Source organism: Eptatretus burgeri, chromosome 7, assembly GCF_056783735.1.
Source record: "Eptatretus burgeri isolate ZD-2024b chromosome 7, Ebu_testis_v1, whole genome shotgun sequence".
In the NCBI taxonomy this organism is placed as follows: Eukaryota; Metazoa; Chordata; class Myxini; order Myxiniformes; family Myxinidae; genus Eptatretus; species Eptatretus burgeri.
The window spans coordinates 100,297,296-100,318,808 of record NC_140967.1 but is presented as its reverse complement, the minus strand read 5'-3'; the positions used below and the strand labels follow the sequence as shown (position 1 = coordinate 100,318,808).

General features: G+C 44.8%; 2 protein-coding genes across 4 annotated transcripts in view; both read right to left on the bottom strand.

Moving 5' to 3' along the window:
• Positions 1-718: 718 nt before the first annotated feature.
• LOC147023909 (uncharacterized) lies at positions 719-5,604 on the bottom strand. Of its 3 annotated transcripts, none has more exons than XM_085889898.1 (4): positions 4,530-5,604; positions 3,312-3,455; positions 2,006-2,079; positions 719-1,891 (listed from the first exon to the last, which is right to left on the bottom strand). In XM_085889898.1, exons 1-4 carry the CDS (start codon positions 4,552-4,554, stop codon positions 1,790-1,792), a joined length of 345 nt encoding a protein of 114 aa, XP_085746024.1. In that variant the 5' UTR covers positions 4,555-5,604; the 3' UTR covers positions 719-1,789. The 3 variants fall into 3 exon arrangements, 2 of the variants coding, with proteins under 2 accessions (XP_085746024.1, XP_085746023.1); XM_085889897.1 differs by lacking the exon at positions 4,530-5,604 and adding an exon at positions 4,309-4,455 and having other exon boundaries at positions 720-1,891; XR_015060419.1 differs by lacking the exon at positions 4,530-5,604 and adding an exon at positions 4,275-4,455 and having other exon boundaries at positions 723-1,891.
• A 209-nt stretch (positions 5,605-5,813) lies between these two features.
• Positions 5,814-21,513, bottom strand: part of NDUFV2 (NADH:ubiquinone oxidoreductase core subunit V2) — a 40,145-nt gene continuing 24,445 nt past the window's right edge. The window contains exons 3-8 of the mRNA XM_085889896.1: positions 20,869-20,931; positions 20,589-20,705; positions 20,329-20,497; positions 20,115-20,224; positions 6,458-6,534; positions 5,814-6,348 (exon numbers count right to left, since the gene is read on the bottom strand). Coding sequence (XP_085746022.1) covers positions 6,255-6,348; positions 6,458-6,534; positions 20,115-20,224; positions 20,329-20,497; positions 20,589-20,705; positions 20,869-20,931 — 630 coding nt within the window. The 3' untranslated portion in view covers positions 5,814-6,254. The remainder of the gene's footprint in view (positions 6,349-6,457; positions 6,535-20,114; positions 20,225-20,328; positions 20,498-20,588; positions 20,706-20,868; positions 20,932-21,513) is intronic.

Sequence of the window (21,513 nt, the reverse complement as noted above, 5' to 3'; positions counted from 1 at the left end):
TCCGTGAGAACCAAATGATGAATTTTGATGTTAATTATATCTGGTTTATCCACGATAACCCAACGATTGATTGAGATAATTAAATCCAGATGACCCATGATAACCGAATGATGAATTTTTGAGATAATCAATTACAGATAACCAAATTATTTATTTTGGAGGTCGCAACACCTGGATGACCTCGAATAACCAAATAATGAATTTTGAGATAATTAAGTCCAGATGACCCGTGATAAGCAAGGTATTCATTTTTGAGATCATTAAATCTGGATGACTCCGATCGCCAAAGGATAAATGAAGTCCAGCTGCAAAGTACAACGGACAATGAGCAAGTGTTTTTTTTTTATGAAGAACAAAGAGAAAGTTGATTATGGTACCACTGAATGCTTAATGTTGTTACGACTTTACCGGCTGGGTCAAGAGTCGCCTCTCGGACGTGCTTCCCGATCTTTGACCCTGAAGCCGATGAGTCACAGACAACTCCGCAGCATGACAGGTTGCTAAGCGACTGCGGACGTCGTTTCAGGTGAATAAATCTGGTGGGGTCCCCACGCCCAAATCTCGCATTACCTTCCTGCGATATAGTTATCCCAGATGGGGAACCGTGCTCTCAACACCCGACTCTTATCTATTAATTAGGTACGGCCGAGCGGAACCGCAAGTGGAACGTCGGCTTGTCTCGCACAGCGAATCAGTGGGGTACAACCTCCAGTGTACTTATTACACACTGGCTAAGCAACAGAGGAAGCAGACGATCAAGCAGGTTTGGAAAGTCCATTATGACTAAACATACGTAGTTACGTACATATTTACAAGCAAGTATTCACAAAGAAAAGTCTTAACCTCGTGCACGGAAAGAACCCCTTACACATTTGGCCTTATCACTAAACACAACACAGGTGTGCCTCATAAACCTGGGAGAGTAGACACAAGTAAGGGCATAGAGTGAGGAGGAAGAAGAAGAAGAAGTCAGGGTTGTGGGAGAGGGGAGGGGTTAAGAGGGATGGGGAGAGAGATTAGAAGGGATAGAGATATTAGAGGGAAGAATTGCAAAAGAAGTGATTCAGACCTGCTACACAAACAACGCATTTCCCTGTCCACCGATACGAGGGAATGGGTAACCTAACTAAACAGAAATGCTTTGGAAATATCAAAACTAGGGATCCCTTATGTGTTTAGTGTGACACCCCGAGGTCTTTCCACAACTGCAACAGTGTACAAACATTAAAACAACAGAAATAATTATTTACAGAAACAGCTAGCTAACGTCACTAAAACAAAAAAACCCCAAAAACCAAGGATCTGATACTTGAGGCCCCCACCTTTTTGTGGTATGAGGAATAGATATCTGCAATATGAAAGCGAAATGTTCAATAGTTTTTGAAATATCGCATACACAAGCCGAGTTACCGAGATGGTTGCCATGGCAACAGAATTTAGCCAATCACAGCCGTTATCTAATCAAGTGGAGATAATGTAATGAGGAATAGATATTTGCAATATGAAAGGTAAATGTTCAACGGTTTTTGAAACATCACGTAAACAAAAGTACATGGACGGAGGATCGGTCGGTCGGACGGAGCTCATTTTAATGTTGCTCGTCCCCAAACTTGTTGAAGTGGCGGGGGAACAAAAAAAAGAATAATAAGAATAATATTAATAAAGCATCAACTCTGACACAGTAATTGTGACAATATCATGTATAATCCCGGAACTTTAACAAAACATCATCCGCCCCCACCTCCATCAACATTTTACGTCAAGTACAAGGTCATTAGCAAACAATGAACTAATAAATAGGCCATCGCTCAGTGCTCAGATGGGAATGCCGCAAATATACCAACCCGATTCTGGAACAGGGATTGACTACAAAGCAGAAGCCGAATTCATGCTGAAGGCACAAGAAAAATAAAATACGAATCAGAACACTTGCTAGTCGTGTGACTCGTTCTGTGCACCAAATGAGAATCTGCCAAGGATCAAGGATCTCGTCTCACTCACGCACCTCTCTGGAGAAACATCCCAGCGCAGCCTCTTTAGCAGCTGGACGTCTGCCTTGTAAACCCTCTAGAGAGTCTCCTGCATGGTGAGAGAAAGCACCACTAAGGAAGCCCCAATCATTGGTTTACCCAGCACCATCCATCACTCATGGTACTTAATCTACAGCAACTGCCCCCAAGACGTCCCCACTCTCACAACGCTATCTGCCCACCGACTGCTGGATGACATCACTTCCCAAGAGCCTTTGTGTCGGAATAGAATATAGTGATAGTTTCCAGATGCTCAAAGAAAGGAGTCCAGCAACAATGACATTGGACACCATCACAATTTTATGGTTTGTAATTATTAATCTATACATGTACTTTCATCCATCACTCAAACAAGTCTGGCAGAGATGATGCACCACACGAGATGAGATAGCACAACTAGAACGTTAGTTCAAAGTTACTCGGCAAAGAAGGTCATACAAGCTATACGCGGTTATTGAACTGTGTTCTCCCAACGACAGAAATAAATTATCCACAGTCGAGCAATATGCCTGCGAGATGCAACATAGTCTCGTTTTCATTAGAATTCATTCCTTGGATCACAAGATAAATGCAACAGGCAGAATTCGATCTCGTACAGTGATAAATAAATGCTTATTCTGGTTATTGTATTCCCGGAATGATATAGCATTCCGACTCGTATAAATCAATGCATTTCCATCTCGACCCTCAGGAAGCGCGATGTGCAGGAAGTCTTACGACTGAACTCTTAATTTCATCGTTCCTCAATCAAACATCAAGATAATTTGCTCGTGATCATCTCAAATGGTAGCCTGCTTGGCTCGGGTGTGCGGAAGCAGAAAATGCAGGAAACTCTCCTATGGGGAGCTTGTTGCGGGTAAGCGGAAGCCCCGACAACGATGAGACAACACCACGTCGGTGAAGCTTCACCGTGAAGCGCGAGTACGAGTCTAGGCATCCATCATTGCCTGCGTCCCACAGGATGGTGCTTCCCTTTGAGCTGTTTAGTCTGGTCGAACCCAGACTACAAAGTGCCGGATTGGTGCTTGGACGGATGGGCGGGAAGCAGACTGTCCAGTCTGCTAGCATCAGCTGCTGGACTTTAAAGACCCCATGGTGTCTTTAGTGCAGAGTGGCCGAGTTATCGCTGGCAGCGTGAACAAATGACTAATTCTTGCCAAAAGCACTTTCTGTTCAATTCTGGCCTGGCTAGCCGGTTCGAGAGATACTTGGGCCAAAAACGTTCGCCAGTTGGAATTAATTAGGGCTGTTGGTGGTAGTAGTTGTGAAATCCATCCTCACCTCCGCAAAAACAGACAACCCATCGACCGGACATGTTGCGCACATCACGTTGGCCGCAATCAGATCTCACTCCAACTCCAACTATATCCCCCGCCAACTTCGTTGGTTGGCGGGGGATAATAACACCGATCTTGTGGTAAGGCCCTGTGGAACAGCACATTACCATGAAACAGATTAAAGGGGGAAAAAAACAAAACAAAAACAAAATAAAAGGTTCGAAAAGCCAAAATGAGACCAGTCTACAGCAGTTACACCAAAGGACAAATGGTCTTCATTTGCAGTAAAACAAACAGCGCTTCATTCCACACTGCTTGAGTTCCCAGACCTCACGTGGTGAGGTTACCGCAGATTATGCCCTTCGACACGTGCGGTACCAAACGCCGGTAAATTGCGACGTGCCAGAAGAACCGATATACCTGCCACGGAGAGATAATGATGGTGGTCTTGCAGGGCGATGCCACCAAAAAAAAATAAAAAAATCAACTCTACAGGTAGCATGTAGAACCTTTAGGTTTGAGGCAGTCTGCCCGATGAATGAAAAAATTGGTTTAAAACCGTCATTCTTTCACTCCATGACCTCTTTCATTAGCTGGTACGTGCAGCAGGTGCACCTGTCAACCAACAGAGCTGAAAGCACGTTAGGGGGTTTTTTTTTGGTGGCTCAGTTTAAAAACGGCTCGTGGTTCAGCGCAGAGGTATACAAAGATGGGGAATTGAGGGGAGAAAATTCAATAAGAAGTGGCACCGAGAGAATATCCAGGTACCGGTACGTTTGGTGGGGCAAAAAACTAAAAAAACACAGAAAAAAGGAGGTTACCCCTACTCAACCCACTTTCAAACCCCATCCTCTAATTTTTCAAATTCACATCTGTCTTAGAGGTATTTGCACAACTACCATTCCCTTCATCCTCCAGACTGGGTGTAGACCCCCCCCCCCTCTCTTAATTTGCAATCTTTAATTACGTAATTATTGCCGAAAAGACGTTTTGGTTTGAACCACAGGTCCGTGTCCGCATTCCTCTCAGCAACCGCCCATCCATCGTGATGGTCAAATCATCTGCACAGCAATGGAATGAACAATCAAAGTGGTTAACACCCCCGCCTCCATTTTCCTTTGTTTACTTTAAACCCACCGCCCTCTCATCTCGAAACATCTCCCCTCCCCCCACCCCCACCTTCCTTTCAACCCCCAACAAACTATCTCGCTATATCCATTACCTTCATTAACCCTTCCCATCCACATCCTTCTCCACCTCACTCTCCCTCGGCTCTTTTCCCTCTTCTGTTTCACACGTCTCGGTCATGCATATTAAATAATTTCTAGCGCACCAGTCTGACTCAATTAAAACCATATAATCAGAAGACAGCAGCCGTTCAGAGGAGCGAGCGACGGATGGAATGTTAAGTTATCCTTGTTTTTAACCCCCCCCCCTCCACCACCTGCCAGCCACCATCCTGCCCAGTGCGAACTGTTGGTACATGGTGCCCCCAACTGGCCATCTCAAGTGACACCAGAATAGGGCAGCCAGCCAAGCATCTTCCCGCAGCGCCCTAGGTGGTCCGTGACTCCAAAACATCACGTGATACAACACCCGAATCATCAGGGATTTGTCGACTCTTATCGAGACAGATGATCGGCAAGAAATGAGTCGGTGGAGCATGTCCCTCCAAGCTCCGCAAGCTCCGTTAGATTCCTGTTACAAGGTCAGGGTGATGGCTGTTTGTTCCATTACTGCCTTTTGGATACAAGGCGTCGCAAAACAATCCGTTTGAAATAACTTCCCATTCCGAGAACCAGCAACGATGTTTGCTTAACTTCAGACGGGTTTGTTAGTAAACACGCAAAAGATCTGGAGTGCAAGTTGATGAAAGTAAGAACGAGGGATGGGTCAATCTAAGATGATGGAATCTTAAAACCCTGGGATGATGTCAAACTGAAAAACGTACATCGTCATTTTCCTAAAGAAGAATCAGGAAGGGAATCTGCACGAGATCCGAGTGGAGCCCCAATTGGCGTGGTCATGGTGTCGTGTTGACAGATAATGCCATATACATCAAAACGTGTCCTTATCAATAAACTACCGAGGGTACATCGTTCCACCACGATGTGTGGTTCTTCACCAAACAAAAGTGCCCGAAAAGGTAACCGCGGTTATTGTGCTCCGTGTACTTTACACGTCACGAGGAAGTTCATAACAGGGGTTTGTCAGCTAAACCATCAAGCAAGTTTCACATTTAAACTCAAAGGAAACCAGAGGATTAGAACACTGGGAACAAGCGAGGGTTGTTTCATGGATGGGTACGTTGAATGCCGAGGAATTGTTAAACAGTGCAAAGGAGTATCGGAGTGAGTAGTTGGGTGGCCTCGCCGCAACACCGATGCATCAGGACAGACGTGTCGACATAGGGCAGCAATGCTGACTTGCGCTTTGCGTTCCATCATACGTGGAAATCCCACAACTCGTTGCTGGACCGAGAAAGCCATATATAAAACACGGGTGGTTATGGAATTTACAATTTTTATTTGTACAGTTTGTCTGAAGGACGACGACGTTTCAGATCATACATACTGGATTCCATTCCACAGAAGCCTATAATGGCAGAAGTTATGTTTTTTGTTTTGATCAGGTCTGTTTACACCCCCATCGTGCATCATACTAGGCCGTGGTGTCTGTCGCTACGTACTACCCCGTGTTGGTTCCAAAACAAGTAAATACACTGCCACGACAGTGCGCAAAGCTGCTTGGTCTGCCTATAAATGCAATGCCATAACAAAGGACGCCGACTTCCCAACCAACGGCAAAGGCTGACACAAAGGGCCTGGCGGTATTTACTGCCCAAGTGCATGATGTAGTGCACGTTGGGGGGGGGGTGGGGTAATGGGTCGGCAAATAAAAGGGCAAAAAAGAAAGTAAGAAGTTGGATCTGGAAAGGGTGAAGATGTCACAGATCAGATCTGACTCCAAAGCCCGGTCCAGTTGGTGGCGAGGTAAGCGAAGTGAGACCCCCAGCAGGTTCGCAAGAGAAACGGCCACTCCTGGAATCGGAGAAAAGGGAAAGGGGAAGATCAAGATTTTAATATTTTTTTGCATTGTTTGTGTTGAACCATCCCACCAAATGAATCATTTTGGATCCCACAAAGTCACCTCGGCCCAGGTTGTGGGGTTTTCCCAACCTTGAGCTCATCGATGATTTGTTCGATGGCCTGCGATGTTAGATCCTCCTGGAAAACAAGCAGCAAGTTCACTGTGTTAGAGATTATATCTGGAAACTTAACCTGTCACCTATTCATTTCCTTCTGGTATGTGCTCGTAGGCAGTGTTCCGTGCTATTCCCAAGTTTGCCTGAGAAGATGCTCATGGGCCTCCTCGAGAAACTGCTGCAATCCCTTTATTGGTGGTGAGGGTACTTGGTATGGTGTTCCAGGATTTTAATTAGGTGGCAGTATACGTCCAAGTCAGGATGAACATGAAGTGGTACTTGGAGGCGGTGTAGTTTGCTGCATGAAACCACTCTTATACAGCTCAATTGTACCTGATCACAGGGGCTGGGTGGGATTGTTTAAGCAGCGAGGGCAAGGCGTTGCAGAGCATTCTGTGAATGACCGCCGGTGAAACAGAGTGGATGTTGATTCGAGATTGCGGTTAACCGATTAAATGAAAATCTCAATCTTACATCAAGTCAAGCATCCTGAGTGTCGTTTTGGATGATCCCATCCAGGTGACTAGCGAGTACGCCATCACACTCCTGATGGTGGAGAGGTCTTGTGGAGGGGAGAGATGGGGGTAGTGTCGGTGAGCTATTCATCGCAGACTATGACCTATGCCCAGGCTGTGACCTCTTGTAACCAGGGTGTTGGTGTTGAGCTTATGGTCAATTATGACACCCATAATATCAAAAATGGAGAATTCTGGGATGGCGGTGCAATTGAAAGTCAGAGGAATCGTTTAAGCTATGCCATTGGGGAGGTTCAAAGGTGTGAAATGCAAATTGCCACATGCCAGGCCTGGATATTCTGAAGATCTTTGCTGCAGGTGAGTGTGTGCTGCTTGCTTCATTGTTAGAGATGTGAAGAATGGCAAACACAGAGACCTCTGAACAGCTATACACCTGCCTGTGCATATGATGTGGGGGAAAGTGATTGATAAATTTACTGAAGATGGTCGAATTGAGGACAATTCCCTGCGGAACTCCTGCAGCTATGACCGAGAGTTCTGATGATTTGTCCACAAAACAACCACCATTTTATTTTGCGCATCGATCTGAACGTCACCAGTACTCCTTCATGTCAGACTCAAATGAATGCTGCCTTGATGTCAGTGCCAGAAACTCACTTTTCTGTTATTTTGCTCTCACATCCACGTTTGGAATAGTACTGTGACTTGGATGTGGTGCAGCATGATATTCATGGAACTCGAACTGAGAATATGTGAGCAGGCTGTTTGTTTTGAGATGTTTCCACATGGTCCTGTTGATGACGCCTTCAATGATTGTGCAAATGATTGGGAGGACATTGACTGGACAAGAGTTGGCCTTATTGAACAAATGTCCCGTTACTGTGCACAGGACGTACATGGGACGTTTCGACACACGAGTGGGTAGATATCAAAGTTTTAACCAAATCGGAGCAGCTTGGCCAGAGGTGCGGCCAGTTTTGCAGCACAGGCCTTAAGCACTTTGCAAGTTACAAATATGGCCTGCAATATGCAGCACATAGACAAAATGAAACTCGTAATGACGCAGATATCTTCATTCGTGTAGAATGGCATAATAAATGCATGACAAACAGATAATCCGGCACAATCCATGGAACACCAACTGCAGTGTAGAAGGAAACATGTTGTTTCTGTTAAATAAATAAATAAATGAATTGCCCCGCTGTGGTGATGTGATTGTGCAGTGCCAGTTTAAAGATTCAGGGTCAAATTTATGAAAGGCGCTTTGCATCTTGCCAACACAAGCCAAACCCTTAAACGGTGACAAAATCATTGTATGCGCACAGCTAAATCGCACGTCTAAACAGCAATTTACAAAGAGAGATAAACAGCTGATTAGTTCTGTGAGCCGAAACAGCCGATTAGCCTGCACTGTGAAACACTGCACATATCTCCAAGATCCAACTGAAATGATGCGCTTGCAAAGAATCGCAACACCACCGACAAGTGTTGGAGGGGATTCAGCACATAGCTCCTCATCGAGGGTTGATCCAGGTCATCTTGCACTAGATTCAGCAGCCAACAAAATTATTCCCTTGAGAGTCGAATGCCGGACGAATTTGTTGTTGTCATACTTCTCCAGAGGATTGCATTTATCCTGAAGGATTCTCGATGCACGTCAGCAAACTGCCCTATTCCTATCCTCTTCTGCCTCCTCTTGAGCTAATTCAAGCACTCCTAACACATCCATATTCACTGTCCCAGGTAAAATACCAATTAAAAGCCATGCAACGCATGCTTCAAGGTCTTCAATGCACTCATAAACAGACCCTCGCCAACTTTTGATTGTTATTACCTTCGCCACCGAAGGTGAAGGAGGTTATGTTTTCACCCCTTTCTGTCTGTGTACAGGAAATCTCAAAAAATTGTGGATGTATCCGGATAAAATTTTGTGGACAGGTTCGGTGTGTGACAAGGACGAACCGATTCGATTTTGGTGAAGATCCTAATCCAGATCTGGATACGAAAGTTATTTAATTTTTAAAGTTATTCTTCACCGTTGAGAGCTGGGGCCGGAAACGATATATAGCACGATATCTCAAGAAGTTGTGCACGGATTCGGACGAAACTTGCTGGACAGGTTGGGTGTGTGGCGAGGACGAATTGATTCGATTTTGCTGAAGACCTGAATCCGGATCCAGAGACGAGAATTATTTGCTTTTTAAAGTGATTCCTCACAATTGAGATATCAGGCCGGAAACGATATGTTCGCATGAATCGGGCATTATGTGGTGGAGGTATGCGCTCCACTGAGCGCCCTTCTAGTTTCAACACTTGTGATGAGGTTTTCATCATGTATCAGATAATCACTCTTAGCGATTCGACACACATCTAACTCTTAAATGACTTTTGTAAATTTGGCCCTCAAAGTTTAAAGACGCATGCTTTAAGAATGTGCAATGCCCGTGTAAATAAGGGAACATGGGGGAAAACGGATAAAGCCTTCAAAAGTCCCAAAATAATGGTTTTCAGATGCCAGCAATACTTACACCAAACATACCAAGACAATGCCGTATAATAATCAGCCAATGCCTTTATGGCAAGTGATCGGATGGAACTCAAACACATCCGAAGAAGGCAGCACTGTACAGAGATAGGAGTGAACGTTTCACTAGCTAAGCCTGCCACCAGGTCCTTGTGTCACAAACGGATGCATGCCAACGCAGTCATTCAGGTCGACTCCCAATCTGATTCCTGGATGACTTTCTTTCGAGCTCAGGTGGTTTGGCTTCCTTTTAGCCAAAGCTGAGCAAAGCCTCCAGCAACCTCACTGGGTTTGTGCTGTGAGAGTCTGTATGCTAATAAAGTGGTCTTGACGATAGAGAAGAGGTCGTGGGCTGTGGCAAGTGGGGCAACCAGCTTGAGTGTACGACAAAGAGCAAGTCCCAAGTCAAGCCAGTGGAGAACAGCTCGTTATCTCACCAAATGGAAAATGCAATTGGGCATTTGATTTACCAGACAAACTGACGAAGGCCTTAGAACACATTTCACTTGTTACACCTCACCACTTATTTAATTACCATGAATCTCCAGGTACTGGTGATGGCAAAACCCCAATTAGGGATACAGTCGAGAAAGCACACTACGTTTAGCTTTGATCAATAAAGAAAACCCTGTTGGTTTTTGGTAATCAAAGTCGCAGCCACGTCGGCCCAGACCTCCGCAAACAGCATCACCATGGTGATCCTGCAGACATTGGACAGGTGCAAATGGCTCTGTTCATGTTATCGGTGCCACAAAGTGTTACAAAGGACAAAAATTTGTAATTACACAGGTTGGTACGAGATGAAACGATATCGTTTCAGAAATACCGGATACAAGGGGACAAGCCATGGTTGATTGCAACATAATTAGGGATTAAAAATGGAATGGAAATTGGAGTGAATATAAATCACAAAGTTTCTACTTTACCACGGTTCAAATCCGACAATTTGTTCTGGGCTCACGAAAAAGGACTTGTCGTATGTTGTGTTGATAAACACAGTTAAGTCCATGATTATGGTTTTGAACAACACGTTGCAGTAAAGGCACACGGACATAGCCGTCACTTCTCTACCGAAGTAACAAAGCACTCTCAATAGAAAAAAAATATATATATTCCATCAACAAGTTTAGCAGATGAATAAGGAATTTGACAATACAGTACCAGACTTTGAGGTCATGGTTCCAGTGCACACTTCGAGTTTGGGAGGTCAGGGGTTCGAACCCTGGCCGAGTCATTCCAAGGAAAAACTAGAAGGGCACTTGGTAGAGCGCATACCTCCACCACGTAATGCCTGATCCACGAGAACATATCAGGCCCAATACATTTTTGAAATATCATGCTATACAGTACTGCATCGTTTTTGGCCCTATCTCTCAATGGTGAAGATTCACTTTAAAAATTAAATTAATCTCGTATCCAGATCCAGACCTTCACGAAAATTGAATCAATTCGTCCGTGCGAAACACCTAACGTGTCCACAACTTTTTGAGATTTCGTGCTATGTATCGGTTTAGCCCCATCTCTTAATGGTGAAGAATCACTTAAACAATTATCAGATCCGGATCCGGATCTTCACCAAAATCGAATAATTTCCTCCTCGTCACACACCCAACATATCCCACCAAGTTTCATCCTAATCCGTCCACAACTTATTGAGATATCGTGCTATATATTGTTTTTGGCCTTTTCTCTCAATGCTGAAGAATCACTTAAAAAAAATTATAGTAGTCGGATCCTGATTCGGATCCAGAACTTCACCAAAATCTAATCAGTTCATCCCTATCACACACCGACCCTGTCCACAAAACTTTTTGGCATATCCTGCACACAGACAGAAAGAGGTGAAAACATAACCTCCTTCACCTTAGGTGGCGGAGGTAAAAATGGTACATGCTGCGAACTTTCTTGACACTCAGCATTTAAAATGATAGAGGATGGACAACCATCGGTTGGCAACTATTGCGCAGGCTTTGTTGGGCCTAATGGCCTCCTCATACGTCAAAATTCCTTGGAAGGGAGCTCATATTTATGAAAACAAACTGCCCATCACATATAACAAACAAAAGTTAAAATGTACATCCTGACCGGAACACTATTCTCTCAAATATACAGGTGGTGGACAAAAAAAAAAAAAAAAGAAGGAGGAAACACCAATGTAAAATCACTTAATAAGGCGTTGGGCCACCACGTGCAGCCAATACGACCTCGATGTGCTGTGGCATAGTGTCCACCAGTGTCTGGAATTCTGTTGGAGGGAAGTAACACCATTCTTCCACAAAAAAGTCAATCAAGTCACACCTGTTTGATGGTGGTGGAAAACACTGTCTCAGGCATCATTTCAGAATATCCCACGAATGCTCGATTGGATTCGGATCTGGTGACTGAGAAGGCGATGACATATGGATAACATCAGTGTCAAGCTCATCAAAGCATTGGGGGACCACACGTGCTCTGTGGATGGGGGCATTGCCATCCTGGAAGACATCCCTCTTGGTAGAAAAGAAATGCTGCAACATAGGGTGATGATGATCACTCAGTCCCTTTAAGTCGCGGTTGGCATTGACCTCGCCTACTGAGGGAATGAATGCACGAAAACGATGCCAGGAAAATGTGCTCCACAACATTACAGAATCACCAGAATCCTTCACTGTTGGAACTAAGCACTCAGGGTTGTAGAGTTCTTTCGGTTGGCGCCACACGCGCACTCATCCGTTTGTCGAGAACATGGTCAAAGACGATTCATCTGTCCAGATCACATTTCTCCACTGCTGGGTAGTTCATTACGTGTGCTCTTTGCACCAATGGACTCGCAAACATGAATTGCCAGGTGTGATGAGCAAAATTATGTACGATAACCTGACTGTGGAATCCCACTCTGTGGAGTTCTCAGTGGACCGTTTTCCATGAAACTGGCTGCTCGTACCCCAGGTCGAAATTTACAGCCAATTGATCTGCAGTTTCACACCCGCTTTGCTTTTCACTTCAAATGAATGCACGGATGTCACAATCCTTGAGTACGAGCTTCCGCCCAATGTTGTGCTTTGCTGATGTTGTCTTTCCCTCGGAGTTCCATGCCGACATAACCTCAGACACCGTTGTTCATGAAACATCAGCAACTTAAATGAAACTTCGACTTGGAAGATCTGACGTGTGGGTCTTCGGCTCCTCCTGCCATTGGGGCGATAAAAGTGTCCCAGAGGTTCAGATTCGCTCTGTCCCTGCCCCGGCCCCTGGTCGTCGCTCTCACTCCCTGCCCTTGTCATCCTTGTCCTTGTCGTGTTATCCGGTTGGGAAGGAGTAGGTTAAGTTAAGTCTGCGACTTGTGCGTTTTCTTTGCTTTTTGTAAGTACACACATTGATTGCTTTTTATTGCATGTGTCTGTGTGTCTGTGTGTCTGTGTGTCTGTGTGTCTGTGTGTCTGTGTGTCTGTGTGTCTGTGTGTCTGTGTGTCTGTGTGTCTGTGTGTCTGTGTGTCTGTGTGTCTGTGTGTCTGTGTGTGTCTCTATCTGTGTCTCTGTTAAAGCCCTCGAGTTCCCAACCCACCTTCCCCATACCCCACATTGCTTGTTGTAAATAAAATATTCTTGTCGAATTATATTTCCAATCTGTCTGTGGTTGTTCTTTCTTCCATTAGTCCAGCAATGTCCATATGCAGATTAGCTGGGAGATTATAATTCCCCAATGGATTGGGTCTCACATCAGTCTGGCATTGTGCTGGTGGAAAGCTCGGCCACCTTAATCAAGATCCAATAAAAATAAAAGTAGCACAATCGCCGGGGGTACGATTCCCCAATAAGCAGACTCTGTGTACCCCCAGTTAAACGGAAGTCAAACGGAGGATACTGGTCATGTGGTTAAATTGTTGGTGTTTGCGGTTGGTTAGTGACGCAACAGGGACTTCTTCGTGTGCGACGGCCTCGATGCCCGGTGAGTCCGGTGAGTCCAGGGATACCCCCACCCTTGTAGTACCTCCACAAACCTGGGACCGCAACAATATATACATACATATATATATATATATAAATATACATACATATATATACATATATATACATACATATATATACATATATACATATATATACATACATACATATATATATATATATATATATATATATATATATTGTGTCCTGATCCCAGTATTGACGACCAATATTGCGATGGATTGTGTGTGGACACCTGGTCAAATTTAAACCAATTTAGTGACGGATGGTCTGAGCGTCCGCAGGGAAAGCCAAACATATCTTTACTTTAGTTTCTGATGGAGAGAAACTTAAGATCAGTTGCCTGGAGCCAGTTCATCGTTCTTACAGGATGAAGGCCAAGTGATGACCCAAGACAAACCACTGCAGTTTGAAAACAAACAAGGGGTTGGCACCAATTTCCAAAAAAAAACAGGTTTTGAATCACATCATGGTTACGAAAGCCCAAAATCCAAACTGTGCAACAGGCCCACATGCTAGTAGTGACAAAACAGGGTTGATGACATGGGAAAATGGGTAGGAAGGACAACGAAAACAACACACTTCTTCTTTCGTATGCAGCACAAGGCTGTAGGGTAGCATCATTGAATGAGGGTGCGATTGTACTGCTGAAACAACATACCAAGTTCTTTATACAGGCATACATCCAACGTGCCATGACCGGGACAGCTTAAGCAGGAACTTAATCACTCACACGACAAAGAATAAGACAGGGATAGAGGTCATAAAACTGAAAAACCTGGTCCCCGTGCGATGACATCTGGTCATTATAGTCTCATTGCGAGGTGTGTGTGTGCGTGTGTGCGTGTGTGCGTGTGTGCGTGTGTGCGTGTGTGCGTGTGTGCGTGTGTGCGTGTGTGCGTGTGTGCGTGTGTGCGTGTGTGCGTGTGTGCGTGTGTGCGTGTGTGCGTGTGTGCGTGTGTGCGTGTGTGCGTGTGTGCGTGTGTGCGTGTGTGCGTGTGTGCGTGTGTGCGCGTGTGTGCGCGTGTGTGCGCGTGTGTGCGCGTGTGCGCGTGTGTGCGTGTGTGTGTGCGTGTCAGACACAGAGACAGAGACATGACAGGTTTGGGTGTTTCCAGGCCTGAGGCAAAAAGGAAACACACGCACATGCTTCACTGCCCGAGGTTCAGAGTGGCATCCTAAGAGTCTCCTCGTCCACCTCTCTCGCTCACAGCCCTCTCCGTCATCCAGCTCACTCCATAGGACTAGAACTGCACACTTAGTGTGAAGCTAACGAACAGAGAGGATGGAGACCAGAAAATTGAAAACCCACTCCGTGGGAGTACGTCCTGTGCGGCTGCCCTTCGTAGGGCAGCTCCCCGGATGACGAGATTGGAGCAAAGCCTTCGGGACCCCCACTATTTGATGACAGGAGGAAAAACACAGAGTAACCTTCCCGGGTCAGATTACGGGAGCGAGTGTTCAGGTGGTGCTAAATTGTCGTCTTCCAGAAAGCGGTCTCCTTGGGTTAACCTGAGGCGGTGCCTTCAGGTGGGTGCCTGCAATGTCCTTTCTTTCAGAGAGGATGATCACCTGTCTCTGTTATTTGAGCTCAAGCGTTTGGACATCGGTATTGCAGCACTCTCTGAGGTTCGGAGACCAGACAGTGGCAAGATCATGGCGGGTGGTTACACCTACTGTCGGTCTGGTTGTTCTGATTACCATGGCTCAAGGAGTTGCTGTCGCCGTGTCCATTGAGCTGACTAATGATAATTGAGGTAACACCGGTCAACGAGCGTATTATGAGACAAAGGATTCGTCACTCCTTGGGTGTCTTTTCCCTCGTCTCTGTAAATGCTCTGACTGAGGCGAGTGATCTCACCGTGAAGGACGCATTCTATGGCATGCTCGAGTCTGTGGTTGAGCAGTGCCCCAGACAAGATACTCTTCTTGTCTTGGGGAATTTCAATGCATCGACTGGAATTGATAGGGATGGTTAATGAGACATTTGTTGGTCCCCATGGGTCTGGAACTGTGAACCAGAATAGCACCAAGTTCCTTGACTTTGCAAGAAGTCATGGACTTAAGGCTATTCTGGTTCATGTTTTCAGCACCCACAGGCTTATTGCTGGACTTGTTATTCCAACGCTGGTGGTGTGGCAAAGGAGTACCGGCGGAAGGTGAACGCAGCGACGTGCTGCTCTAGCGCATGCTCCCATACCCGACCAGACCGTACGCCACCATGCGCTCGTAAGATTGTTGCTCAGTTTCTCGTGGCTCCGAGTCCCTGAGACCGCAGTCTCGGCGTGACTCTAAAATTCCACACGGTTGCAGGGTCCCGCTTTTTGCTTTCCCCGAGGGGCGAGAATTTGATGGCTTACGGAACTGGCAAAATGCTTTGTTAAAGCAATACAGATTACAAAGGGAATGATTTAAAGAATTGATGAGGGAGGAATGGTGGGAGGCTCGAGATACATGATGGGAGGAAGGGATTTTGTTTTTCAACGTCTGAACATACTTCGACATATGTCCTTTCATTTTTACACAGAAACCATACACTTATGCAAGGAGTTTATGAATGACATAACTCGTCTATCTTACAGCCGTGATGATCCCTCCGACTGTTCCCGCAACAATATAGATATAGTTACGGAAATGGCTTCAGGGGGACTGGGTTGTGAACACTAGTTATTTCATCGTACATGTCAGAATAAGCGTGATCTAATAAATGTAATTAACAAGATGGTGTCGAGTTAATATGTTTCAGAAGCTCTCGTCTACCTTTCCCCAATGTTTGTGCCCAACCTCTCCTTCCAACCCCCCCCCCCTCAATTTTTGTGTTTTATGAAATATTCCCCGACATGATCAGTCTTTGTGTGTAAATTTTTGCACTGCAACACCAGAGATCCACATGGCCTAAATGAGAACAGGACATACAGGGTCACGTTCCGCAAGTGTACATGTACGTGGACACATGGCGCCAACAATTGGGCCAATTGTGCGCACATGGCTAGTGTACGAGCAGTACACAGGAGACGATGAGGCTATAAAGGGTGGGAGCCGTTTTCCCCCCACAGGATAGCCAATGAGTGCACGACAGGGACAAGGGCACTTCCCAAGACGAGAACCATAAAAAAAGGCCAACGGTGCTGCGAGGATTGGTTGGTGTGCAAGTGGCCTGAGGGTTCACGTTTCAAGGCCCAGCCTCTCTTGAGCTTCGTTCTTTCCCGAGTTCCACGATTCCTTCCCCGGGTCTTCTGCGTTGCCGTGCACAAGTGGTTCATGCTCTGAGGGACGTGACTGTAGAACCGCTCTCCCTCTCTTGCCCCCCCCCCCCCGGTCAACATTGCGCAGACAAGACGCTCTGAAGCCAGCACACTGACCTGACTGGTGCAATGACCGCCTGCGCCAAGGTTTCTTCTGTCCAGTCTTCTCGATTTCTGTCTTGTCAACCCCAAATGAGCGAGGTAGGCGTAAATAATTAAGGTTGTTGTTGAAACCATGGGTGCGAGATTCATTTTAACATTCATGTCGTACAGTTTCTTTCGCTTCTCGCTTCCTTTTCTCTTCCCTTCTCCCATATTTAATGTTAACTTCTTTATTAATAAGAACCTGTTTTGTGGACATTGAGAGAACGAGGCCTCTGAAGTGTGTTAATTCATTTGACACGTAAAACCATACACGGGAAATTGGGAATCAGTGCAATAAGGTGCCATTAGTCAAAATCAATCTACCTTTCGGCATCCCTCAGCCAAATCTGGAAAGGTGCGTGGTTCTTAAACTACCGACCTACATGCAAATTACGGGCGGATGCGGCGACCTCTCAGCCCTTCCACACCTGGCGGTTCATTGCAATATTTTTTGTACGCATTTTAAAAACCCTATTTGATCGCATGCACATGCCATAACAGCAGGCCTGTAATGCTGCACAACATTTCAAATGTTTTAAGGAATTATGAGGACTTGTGTAAGAATTGTCGGGGACACAGACACAGACAATTATGTGCTGCAAGTGCAGCACAATTGTCTGCATTAGGCCCAATTAGCTTTGACAGTGCCAAAAGCAGCTCATAGAAGCAGGAAGTAGTCTCAGACATGACATAGATTTTCTTTAGAAATCCACCTCTATTACTGCGCATCAATATCATCATTTTTCCCTCCTCCCCCAGCCTTATTGATAAGTACTCAAAATATATATCGTCACAAAAAAAAAAACTACTTCCACCAACAAGTTTTGAGATTTCTTTGTACAGGTATCTGAAAAGTGCCATAAAAATAAAATTTATAATCATTATTAAATTTCTCTGCAAAGTCTAAAGGCCCAGTCACACCTTGACGTTTTAAAATGTATGTAAAACGCTGGCTTACGTTGAACTTTTGATGTTTTTTTTTAAAGATTCGGACGTATTCATAGCGACTTGGTCTTATGTATAACGCATTGGTAACGGACACAGAACGTTTCGTTGTGTTATAGATAACTTGTACCAACGAATGCTGAACCTGTTGTCGGCCTACACAACCGATGCCCAACGATAGTCTAACTTAGGCATAGCGCGTTGCACGCATCGCCGACGATGTCGTGACGTAGCCTATTAAAAGGCTGACACACAACGATTCGAATCATAACTGCCGTAGAAATGGAAGTGTCAACATCGCGGTCACACCTTGGCGATCTTGCCAGCGTATGCCGACCTAAGAAAACTGTGTCTAAAACGTTGGGGGCACGTCAAATACGGTATGAGTAAGTTTGGTATACGTGAGTACAACGCTAAAGTACGCTATCATACGTCGTAGTAAGTAGAGTACGTCAAGAAATTTTAAACATGTTCAAAATTTTACGACGTACTCGGCGTATGACACACGTTCCGCATGCGATGGGGATAAGTTTTACACACGATATGTGGACGCTTACACACGTCCACAAAGGCTACTTATAAGCTACTCATAAGTCGAAACGCGTCGCGGTAATGTCTTTTTTACGCGAAACTTATTTCTAACTTATGTTTGACGTGCTTTGAACCAATTCTTTACGTAGTCCCAACACACATCGACGTATGTAGACGTATTCCATGACGTCTTCCGGTCGACAAAAAAAAAAAAATTAACGTGTTTCTAGCTTACAACTGCCATATAAAGACGTGTTCCCAGCGGTTTTGGGAATTGGTATATAAAAATACTGCTCATAAAAGGGGAACCCAACAGTGTTTTCAAGTCCTTTTTGAGTCGATGTCCATGTCAGCAGTAACAGTATCAGTATCAGTATTAGTATTAGTAGTAGTATTAGTTTGTTCATGTTGGCAGTAGTAGGTAAGTGTGAGGGGGAGGGTGTGGGTTGTGATGGATAGTCCTTGCGTTTAACGATTTAACAATTTAAATGATAAACTCAACGATTTAAATGGCTGCATCTCCATTATTGAAAGTAGACGCTTGCGCTCAACAATTTGATTTATTTATTTTTTTACACTCAACGACTTTTAAATGGTACCACTCAGCTATTTTCATTGTTTACAATGAACGATTTAAATTGCTGTCACTCGCCTTTGTTTTTTGACGCTGGCGCTCGGAAATTTTAATCGTTTCTATTGAACGTGCTAAATCGCTCAAACCCCACTATTGAAAGTCGACGCTTGCGCTCAACAATTGGATTTTTTTTTTTACACTCAACGACTTTTAAACGGTACCACTCAGCTATTTTCATTGTTTACAATGAACGATTTAAATTGCTGTCACTCGCCTTTGTTTTTTGACGCTGGGGTTTGGAAATTTGAAGCGTTTCTTCTGAACGTGTTAAAACGCTCAAACTCGACTATTTTAAATAGACGCTGCCGATGGACAATTGGAATCATAGCCAAGCTCGACATCGAAGTGTGAACATCCTAGTCATGCCGAAGAAAAGTTTGAAGAATGCTGCAAATAAGTGTCCTGGCCGTGGCTGTGGACGCTGACGCAATGACGATCCATTATACCGACGTCTTTCAGCCTATGAGTAACTTAAAAGTAACGTCTGTCGATGTGTGGCAACGATCACGTAACGTGCCAACAACACGTTAATGATAGGTTAGAAATAAGTTTCGGGTACGCTAAACATTACCTTGGCGTGTCTCAACTTATGATTAACTTACAAGTAGCATGTGTTGACGTCTGTCAACGATCGCAGACCGTGCATACAACTTGTGGCCAGCGTAGCGGAATGTGCGAGTCATACGCCGGCATACGTCGTGAAATTTCAAGCATGAAAAAATTTGAGGACAACCAAAAAGTACAACGTTTAAAGCCAACGTACAACGACGTATGGCAGTGTTTTTCAGCGTGCTCTCAATGTTATCAAAACTTACCCATAACGTATTCAACGTGTGCCAGCGTTTTAGAAAAAAAATTCAAAAATCGGCATACGTTGGCTAAAACGTCAAGGTGTGACCGGGCCTTAAGATCCAAGGAAGAGCTTGCACATAAATAAATAATTGATAGACCAGACAAAAACATGAGGATAAGAAACACGGGGCATTACTTAAACCACCATAACGCAACCAAGCAGGTACACCTTTATCCCCATAACCTCCGGTTTTATCGTACAAGGTCAGGTTCCAGATGTGGATACCATAGACGACAAAAATAAGAATAAACTTCTAAACAGGGCATTCGTGGAAGCCGCAAAACCGTCGGAGCTTGGCTTACATAATAGCAATCGTTGATCTGGATCATAGGGGCGTTGACACAGGCACCGAGGCACTCAGCTTCGCCCAGGCTGAACATCCCATCACTGGTCGTCTCTCCCACACCAATACCTACACAACGACAGCAAGTGTACAACAGTGGGTCAGTGACAAGGTCAAGATGCAAAGACGTTTAGACTTGTGGAAACGTGAGGCACGTCGAGGAATCAACATACCGAGCTTGTCTCGGATGGTCTGAATGATGTCGTCAGAACCGCAGAGCATGCAGGGCGTTGTAGAACAAACCAGCATGTGATACTTGCCTACAGGTGAGCGTTGGAACATGGTATAAAATGTCCCAACTTCGTAAACCCTCATCCGCGGCACACCCAAAATATCTGCCACCTGTAAACAGGTGAGCATAAGAAACATCACCTATACTGCAATGCTGGAGGTATTTTAGGTTTTTCGCAAAGGTTTTTTGGGGTAGCACCACCTTATTCATGGCAGATATAGGCAACCAGCCATGCTGTCTCTGAGCCAAATCAAGCACCGGAATAACAGCCGCAGCACGGTGACCCTCTGGGTAGTTGCCGGTTATGGTCTCAATACGCTGAAATCAGAGCAAGCATATCGAGTTAGTGGATAATATCAATGTTGGAAAATATAGCCAGCATGGCACATCCAAGGGCAAAGCTTTGTGCACTGTGATAACCAAACATCAAATACAGAGCCGGGTTGTCATTACTGATGTTACCATTCTTGGGTATAGTCACCTTGTAATTCTCAAGTGTAAAATCGAATGCAGTGTCTGCATTGTTTTCAGGCGTGTCTCTGTGCTTTAACAAGAAACAAACAGAAATAAAGATTATTCATAATGAATTATGACATCAGATCATTACATCATTCTTTTTCCTTTATTTCAAATGTGCACAGTTAAGAAGTGAATCCAACTTAATCGGAAATTCCCGGTAGTTTTAATGGAGGAACAAGCGTCTGGTCTTTGAGTACATGATTGGTAGAGATAGAGGTTTAGATCATGTGAGATGACCAATGAAAGGTGAGGGGGGTACGTCACAATATGGTTGGAAAATACAAATTATGGTGAGTAACAATAACGTTACAAATTATGATGTTAGCCCAACCTAATCCCAAAGTGGATAGTGAAGTTAACCAAACCTAATCCCAAAGTGGATGGTGAAGTTAACCAAACCTAATCAAGGTGGATGGTGAAGTTAACCAAAGCTAATCCTAAGGTGGATGGTGAAGTTAACCAAACCTAATCCCAAGGTGGATGGTGAAGTTAACCAAACCTAATCCCAAGGTGGATGGTGAAGTTAACCGAACCTAATCCCAAAGTGGATGGGGAAGTTAACCAAACCTAATCCCAAGGTGGATGGTGAAGTTAACCAAACCTAATC

Coding starts and splice junctions, on each gene's coding strand:
- LOC147023909 (XM_085889897.1), bottom strand. CDS start 4,351: ATGGATGGGCGGTTGCTGAGAGGAATGCGGACACGGACCTGTG. Junction 2,080..3,311: donor GGTTGTCTGTTTTTGCGGAG/GTGAGGATGGAT, acceptor CTCACCATGCAG/GAGACTCTCTAGAGGGTTTA. Junction 1,892..2,005: donor TGGGATGTTTCTCCAGAGAG/GTGCGTGAGTGA, acceptor TTGTGCCTTCAG/CATGAATTCGGCTTCTGCTT.